The sequence below is a fragment of the Artemia sp. Qi Xiang Cuo genome, chromosome 5 (genome assembly GCF_049724085.1).
Source record: "Artemia sp. Qi Xiang Cuo chromosome 5, ASM4972408v1, whole genome shotgun sequence".
Taxonomy (NCBI): Eukaryota; Metazoa; Arthropoda; class Branchiopoda; order Anostraca; family Artemiidae; genus Artemia; species Artemia sp. Qi Xiang Cuo.
In genome coordinates, this window is record NC_142798.1 from 84,662,297 (window position 1) to 84,671,441 (window position 9,145).

The following is a 9,145-nucleotide window of genomic DNA, read 5'->3' on the forward strand; positions in this document are numbered from 1 at the left end:
CGTCGTATGATAACAAAACAACAATGATTAACAGACTAATTTACAATTGTTTTTTCTGGTATTCAAAACGGGGGATTAACCCCTTATGCGAATTTTTTGGACAATAATAACTCTAATGATCCCTTTTTGTTTGAATATACTTCCTTTTTCGGTCGAGATCAATTTTTTCTTCAAAAAGAGCAAAAAAGATTCATGATGGTATTCCTGATTCAGAAGAATTTATGTCACTGGAGGTTTTTTTTTATTCAATACTTATTTTTGAAATTTCCGTTATACCGTCAATTTTGGTTGACCTTTGCTTTTTGCTGCAACTGCTTTAACCACAATTATAAGAGAAATTGAAATTGTTTTGATTTAAGATTCAGCTACAGTTGTTTTAAAAGACCTTGATTAAAGATTATGTAAAGGCTATTATTAGCCACTATAAGGACTGAAAATTTGCGATAAGATATCAGATTGAATTTGTGCAGTGGTGAAAAACAGAACTTGAAATTCTAAAATGAAGATTTTGGCTTCAATGGTAAGTGTTCTTTAATTTCTTAAATAAAAAGAAAATAAATTTTTTCTACCAATGAAATTACTGAGTGGCATTAAAACTTAAAGGGGATTGGAATTATTCTCTTTATGGAGGATGTTGCCCTTCCTTAATTCACAATTATTTAACTTTGACATTTTGCTTCAATTTCCTAAAAATGACGGCTAAAACTACCAAGGCCCTTGAAATAGAGTAAAAATATTTTTAAAGCACCAAAATAGTCTTTTCCTCTTTAGTCTTATTTGAAATGAGAAATTGCATTTTGTTTGAAATTTTGTTTACATTTTGTTGCAAATTGGTTTTGAAATTGCATTATTTTTTCCAGTCTCATGCCCAAAGCTACTATTGCTATGTCAAAAACTACCACAACCACCAGTATTCCCCCCTAAAAAAGCAAAAACAAAACGAACACTTTTCATCAAATTTGAATTTTTGCCATACAACGCTTCGCCAAAAGTAGCTTAGTTAGTTCGACAGCTTTGGAAATATAGTATAAACTTCCAAAATAAAAAATTATTTCCGTGGCGGAAGAAGAGCCTTCACCTCCATCAACACCTGTGTTGCAGAATTCATCGCAAATCAACCCAAAAATGAATTACTCCTAATGTAAGGATCTCATAAGTTTGATCTACAATCCTCTAAGCATTAATTTAATTTATCCAAGTCATAAAATCTTCGAAAATATGGGCCTAGAAAAGTTTTAAAGGCCCCAGGTACCCTCCATCTATAAAAGAGTGCACTGGCCAACATCCTAATAAACTATACGAAACTTATCGATACTCTATAGCCGGTTAGTTTTATTATTTAAACGGTATGTACCAATAGTTGATTTTTCATAGATTATAAATATATTTAGAGAACATGGCATGTATAAGAGCAGCAAGGCCTTCGAAATGCAAAGAATATTTCCTGTAATAGTTCTAAATGTTTTTGCTCGATAGTATTTTTGTCACGTTTTGGTCAAAAATTGCCGTTGCACGTACCAAAACGATGGAGTGCGGTAATTTATTTAGAGCAATGATTTCTATGGATGAAAACGAGCAGTATATTTATAAAATACTTTACAAATTTGATTGTACTGATTTAATAAAATTATTCCCGGAGAAACAAGACATGCAGGCGTAACCAACCTTCTTTGAAAATAAAGAAACTGGAGATTTTGTAGAGGGCACATTTGGGAAATGTACATTCGTTTATTTTCATTTTACGTTTCTCATGAAAATCATAACCCTTTTTGGGGGAGTTTAACCGTTTTTTTTATTACCAGAGTTGATCGACTGTTTTCTGTGTGGTTTTGAAGATCAACTAAATCAATCTCTTATGTTTTGAATTTACACAAATTAGATATATGCTTGTTACACAAATTGGATTCAAGTTTTCGATTTTAGATTTTAGTTTCGATTTTTGCTTATAGGTGTCGCTATTTACTTAGAGTTTGATTTTTTTATAAGGATATTTCTCAGGTGTTCCAGCAGGGCTTCGGCTCCCTCCCCCTGCCATCCCGCTTTTAGGATAATAGAAGAAAGTAATAATTAATGTAAATAGGAAAAGGATAAAAAAAAATTGCCGTTTAAATCTTTGTAAAAACAAAACTTCTCTGTAGCATATATCTCCGCCCCCCTGTAAAGTTTTCTTATGGCAATTGTGATCCCTACATTCTTCCCCCCCCTTTTAAAATATTATGATGAATGTAAAAATTTTGTTTACAAAGAAAAAAATATTTTTGGAATTTGAGGGGAATTATCACCCCACAGCATCCATATTACAGACTTATTTTGAGGGTTTTTTAGGTATTGAATGAATACTAGTGCAGTTATTCATGCTCACTTATTCAGCACTGTACGCTTTTTTTGTCTTGTCAAACATTTATATTTGCCCTTTATTTCATGCAGACGAAGGAATTTTATTTAATAGCATTTTACTCTTCCTATTTTAACGAAAATAGTAGTTTTCACCAACAAAATGGGACATCCTCGATCCTCCTTCTTCGAAAATGTGCAAAATTTTCATCTCTTTAGATAGAAGCTTAAATGGTCTGCACTATAGCTCTGAAATTAAGAAATCATTAGTATTTTTAAAATATTTATCAAACTATATTCAAACTTCATATTTATCAAACAGTTCGTGATGACCAACTGTATAAAGGAACGATCCGGCTCAATAGAAGCCAAAACTCTCCAAAAAAAGGAAATTTTTTTGCCAATAGAATTATCAAAGAAATTAGATTTTCATGCTGATTTTAAATATTTATGTTTCTTTACGTTTAGTCTTACCCATCAAAAGTTATGAGCCTGAGGAAATGGCCCTGATTTTTGAAAAAAAGGGTAAACACACCTTAAAAGTGTGAGAATCCTAATGAAAATCATATCGTTAGATTTAGTGTTTACAAAGCCGTACTGTAGAGGTTTCTAGCTCCTATCTACAAAAATATGCAATTTTGTATTTTTTTGCCAGAAGAAAGATCACGGATGCGTGTTTACTTATTTTTTTCCAGGGTTGATTGTATTGATCCAGCGGTCCTATACTATAGGAAAAGGGATCATTTGAATGGAAATTAAAAGTTCGAGAGCCCTTTTTCAGTGACCAAAAAATCGGAGGCATCTAGGCCCCATCTCACGCATTTTTCTCAAAATTGTTCGATAAAAATTTTGAGATAACCATTTTGTTCAGCATAGATGAAAGGCCAAATAACTATGCCTTTCGAGATATCATGACCCCATCAGCCCCTTGTAAAAGGTCTTCAAGTTACACAATATGCCCGTTGTTGATGTGTAGTATTTGTTATTGAGAAGTATGCATGCGTTTTCCGGGCAGGGAAAAAGGAATTTTATGCTGGTGGGATTTTTCACGGGGATAATTTTCCATGGGGAGGGAAGTTTCCAGGGGGTGATTTTTTCACGGGAAATTTTGAACTGTGGGAATTTGCCAGAATTCTTATACGAAATTATTCTTATATCTTGCTTTCTCTTTGTCGACTCAATTTTACGCGTGAAGATAGTAGGGGTAATTGTCCGGGGTAAATTTTTTCCAACACTGAATTGTCTAGAGACTAAATCCGTGAACGAGGAGGGATTTTTCCGTGGAGGTGTAATCAGATTTCCTGACATTATTTAAAAGAACAATCAGAAATTAAATTAAAAAAAAAACAAGTTTTTTCATCTGAAAGTAAGGAGCGACATTAAAACTTAAAATGAACAGAAATTATCAAGGAGGCACACTTGTGCCTCTATAAAGAGGCGACCCACCACAATGTTAAGCGATTTCCAGTCCTAGCATTCGCAGAGAGACAGCAGTAATCGCATTTTGTAGCCCAAGCTCAAACTAAGAAACGTGCAAAATTTCACCCCCCCTCCGACTTTATCTTCATGGGTAAAAGTGGGCCGGAAGTTTCAACCCTCCAACCACAGCCCCCCTTTAACGTTGTCCGAAGCTGAAATTTAGAGGTTAAGCTTTCCTAGGGTCCGGGAGCTTATCCTCGAAATTTCAGCTCAATCCGATCACTCCTTCCCTGTTTTCCAAAAAACAAATATAGCCACTTAAAGTTCTTTTTTTTTCTTGTTAGCCATGCATACAGGCCACAGTTGGCAACTGATCCGGGTGAATGAGTACTCATTCCATGTAGAATTTGACCTGTTAGGGCCTTTTGATATTTTCAGACCGAAAAAATTATCCCCCAAATTTACATTTACGAAAAACCTCGTTTTCCTATAAGAGCCCATGTTAAATTTTCCCACCACAGCCCCCCTTTAACGTTGTCTGATTGGGCTGAAATTTAGAGGATAAGTTTTCCAGGGGCTTGGGAGCTTATTCTCGAAATTTCAGCTCAATCTGATCACTTCTTCCCTGTTTTCCAAAAACCAAATATCAAGTTTTGTCTGTTAGCCACGCCTACTACAGGCCACAGTTGGCAACTGATTCGAGTGAATGAGGACTCATTCGAAGCAGAATTTCACCTGCTAGGGCCTTTTGATATTTTCAGACCGAAAAAATTATCCCCCGAATTTACATTTACGAAAAACCTCGTTTTCCTATAAGAGCCCATGTTAATTTTTCCCACCACAGCCCCCCTAAACGTTGTCTGATCGGACTGAAATTTAGAGGATGAGCTTTCCTGGGACCTAGGATCTTATCTTCGAAATTTCAGCTCAATCCGATCACTCCTTCCCTGTTTTCCAAAAATCAAATATCAAGTTTTGTGGGGATTTGCTTGCATCAAAAATAGATTCCACATACTCAAAATACAATTACAATTATGTCTCTTTAGTACAGCGGTCGATACTCCGGACTGTTATGTGGAAGACCTGGTTTCGAGTCCCTGTCAGAGGAAATTTTTTATATACTGAATTTAAATTTTAAAAAAGAAACTCAGTTTCTTTTTTAAATTATTTGAAAAAAATTACGTTTTCTAAAGAGTTAAAGAGGCTGAGTTACAAGGTCGACCCTTAAAACACCCTGTCGAGAAAGAAAAGAATAATACACAATCATCTAACAGTTAGTCAAGCAATAATAAGTAATAAACTGTACAAAAACGTGCAGAAATAATTTGAAAAAAAATACGTTTTCTAAAGAGTTAAAGAGGCTGAGTCACAAGTTCGAACCTCAAAACGTACAGAGATTAGAAGGTACAGTTGGGGGGCTGCCTCCTCCCAAACCCCCCGCTTTTGCAGCCTTTAAATAAAAAAAAATAATTTTAAACTGAAAGTAAGGAGCGACATTAAAACTTAAAACGAACAGAAATTATTCCGTATATGAAAGGGGCTGTGCCCTCCTCAATGCCTCGCTCTTTTCGCTAAAGTTTGACTTTCTCACAACTCTTTTTTTAAACAATAAAAACTTTAGCGTAAAGAGCGAGGCGTTGAGGAGGACACAGCCCCTTTCATATACGGAATAATTTCTGTTCGCTTTAAGTTTTAATGTCGCTCCTTACTTTCAGTTTAAAAATTTTTTTTATTTAAAGGCTGCGAAAAAGGGGGGTTTGGGGGGCTGCAGCCCCCCAACTGTACCTTTTAATCCCTGTACGTTTTAAGGTTCGAACTTGTGACTCAGCCTCTTTAACTCTTTAGAAAACGTAGTTTTTTTCAAATAATTTTCATATATGAGGGGATCCGCTCCTTCTCAAAATCTCTCTCTTTACGCTTAAGTTTGAATTCTGTCCCAATTCCTTAAGAACTACTCCTGAAAAACTATGTTCGTTTAATTAAAACAATAAAAAGCTGTTTTTAACAGTATTAAAAAACTTTAGCGTAAGGAGTGAGGTGTTGGGGAAGAGCAAACCCCCTCATACAAGCAATAATTCCTGTTCGTTTTGAATTTTAATGTTGCTCCTTAGTTTCAGTTGAAGAAACTTCTTTTTGCTTTAATTTAATAATATAATCAAAATAGACTGTAGCTGAGTGGCTCCCAACCGATTTTAGTTCTTTAGGCATATTTCATCACCATATAAATGTTTTGTTTCCAAAATGATGGCTCTAAAGTATAGTCAGCTGACATTCCTTTCCATGAACCACCAAAATATTGCCATGCCACACATGTGGGGCCTGCACCATGTTGGGAATAATAACCTTCTCTGATACTCTGAACTAAAAACTATCGATACCTTTGACAATTAAATTGTGCATTTATTTGTTCATTGTCATTTATTTACAACAAATGTAAAGTCACCAGTTGTGAAAGGTCTTTTTGAAACAGGATTTCATCTTATTTTATTCAAAAACTATATTCCAAAACAGAATTTTTAACAACAAAGAGGTGAGTATGTGTCTTTAGCAGTTGAAGCCTTATTAATGAAGACTTGACAGGAAGGATTGTTTAAGAAATAGAAAGACTCCTTGAAAATGATAAATTACACCTAGGATTTGGAACATACTTAAGTTGTATCTACACGAGATACATCCAATGAAACCTGGTATGGCTAATAGATATGAAGGAATTTTTACCAGGGATCAATGCCCTCAAAATGTATAGGAATTATGTTAATAAACTAAATAATGTTAATAAACTAAATTACATCAAATACGTTTTTCAGGCAATAATATTTTTAGTAAAAAAGAAATGACTTGGTTCTAAATGAATCTGAAGACCAAAAACGGGGAGGGAACAAACAAATGGATAGCTTACAAAGTTAAGTCACTTGCTGCAATCCGTTATGCAATATGGTGTCAGTACCCTACTGGGACTTCAGATTTAATTAAATTGATAGTCCCTAACTGTCCTAGAAAAGAGAAGCTCTACACCCATGATTGTGACGATTATATTTGTCTTATATACATAAACTATATCCAATTAACAAATCTGTTCACAACCGTCCCATAATTAATTACATTTACTTTGCAGTTAAGTTTTGTCTGAATGTGTAATTTATTGTGTAATTTCAAACACAACTTGGATGTTGAAAATAATGTGTTACATAATCAAATTAATCCTTTTCAGGTTATGTGCTTCCTCTTTATGGGACTAGTCAGTTTTACCACTGCCAGGCCAAGAAAAGCAGAAGGCTTTGGAACATCACAATTTGATGGTTTTGCAGAAAGAAGACAAGCCTCTGATGAAAGTAAGGCATCAGTTACATAACCAATGGGCACGTGAGGGCTGTATATTCTAGATTCTAAAATAATCTCTATTCATAATCCAAGGTCTTGATAAATTTTGCAATTTACCCGTAAAAAATTTGCTGTCTAACTTTTAATTGCCTCGGTTTTCATTTAACAATCAAACGACAGCCAAAAAAGAACCTTCAAAAAGGCTGATGATAATAATCGTTAATTAGATATACTTAATTCTTGGCGATTTCCTTAGAACCCAGACAAGATTTTTCTTAAGCCGAAAGGGGTTTGATTTTTAGCGCGAGTTTTTATGGTTGGTGATTCACCATCATTAGAACTTGTCAGTATATTACTCGCCTTTCGCAACCTACCAAATTCTAATTTCACTTTTTCAACTAACTTATCTCCAACTAGAAATTTTAAATACTGTTCTTGTCATTGTATATTGTACGTGTGTGTGTTCTATTCCTTGTTCAAATAGTTCGCGGTAATAAACTAGGAGTAAGGAATGACCTAGCTGAAACGTGGGCATATCTATAATTACAGAACAGTTACTATGTCTTTAAATTTTAGGATGTCTCTCTACCCTCATCTAAAAAAAAACTATTTTTTTGTTCAATTTAGCAAAACTGAGGCTGCAGTTTCTTTCTGTTTCCACTCGCGTTAGTTTTTAATTATTTAGAACCCTTTAAAAAAAATTTGAAAATTTTCTCACATTGAAAATTTGTGAAATGGTTATATTTTACTGTTCCGGATAAAATATGGAAAGGACCTGAGCAGTAGGTTGTGTTAAAACTATGTGTATTTGCATTGAAAGGATGTCTTGAATGAGCCCTATACAACCCGAAAATCCCCCATCCCTGAAGGCTGGCTGAAAGGCCATGAAGTTGGAGATCAGCACCGCCAGTTTGGAGCTTAAGGTTCTATTGCTGTCATACTTACTTACATACTTACCCCAAAGATATCCAGATGTTTACGATTTTACATTTATTGTTTCAATTCACTTTTTCCACATCATGTATACCCGACATAGTTTTGTATAATTTCCCAAAAGTCATCCTCACTGTAAAAAAAAAAACTTTCGTTTTATTTCGACAAAAGTGAAAAGAACATATTTTTATTATTATATATTTTATTATACAAAAGTGAAAAGAACATATTTTATTATAACATGTAATAAAAGAAACTTTCCTATAAAAAACAAAAGGTTTAAATAAAAAATAGAAAAAATTCAGTCGGAACACTCAGAATGTGTTTGATAATTACGAAAAATTGTCCATTTTAGGGTCCCATCAGTAGGCCGACCTTTGGGCCAAACTACCTAGGAATATTTGGAAAATATAAAGTAGAAGAAAGCCCTCCTCGTCAAACTTTAAACAAGAAGTAGTAGAACACATTTTCACAGCATTTTAAAATTTTCTTCGAAAGAGCGTTAGTTGGATATACTTTTGAAACTTCAAGAAAATATTAGTAGAGCAAAAATAAAAACTTCCTGTAGTGAAATTTCCAAGAAAATAACAAGAGAAATGAAAACTGTTGTCGCTTCTGTTCAGTGCTTGTAAAGTAATCATTTTTCTTTCCAAATAGGAAACAATCAAAATAGAGACGAGAAGGGCCGGTTTTATGGAGGATATGGCTTCGGCTATCCATATTACGGATACGGTGGATATGGCCTTGGAGGATATGGAGGCTATGGTGGCTATGGAGGCTATGGTGGCTTTTATGGCTAAAATTGAAAGGTTGTCAAATATTTGGTGTTACTGCTGCTGTTAGCTGTTACAAGTAAAACATTTTGTTGTTTCTTTGTTATAGTAACTTTATATAATATACATAGTATTTCATACGTATTTCTACCAATTCTCTAAGCACCAACAAGGGATTTATGTAAGGTACAAAACACCCAAGTATCACCTGGCTGGATGTGCTGTATACTATATGTAAGCTTTATTTTCGCATATTTTATAGCATTGGTAGGCCTGAAAAATGATGTCTATTTATCATTTCAATTATTCACAAAGCAGGTCGTTGTGAAGTCCTTCATTTAAATCAAGTACATATCATGATCAAT

General features: G+C 34.3%; 1 protein-coding gene across 1 annotated transcript; it reads left to right on the forward strand.

Annotated features, from left to right (window-relative positions):
* Positions 1-417: 417 nt before the first annotated feature.
* LOC148952649 (uncharacterized) lies at positions 418-8,912 on the forward strand. Its single transcript, XM_089089055.1, has 3 exons — positions 418-520; positions 6,965-7,085; positions 8,665-8,912. Exons 1-3 carry the CDS (start codon positions 500-502, stop codon positions 8,805-8,807), a joined length of 285 nt encoding a protein of 94 aa, XP_088945181.1. The 5' UTR covers positions 418-499; the 3' UTR covers positions 8,808-8,912.
* The last annotated feature ends 233 nt before the right edge of the window (positions 8,913-9,145 follow it).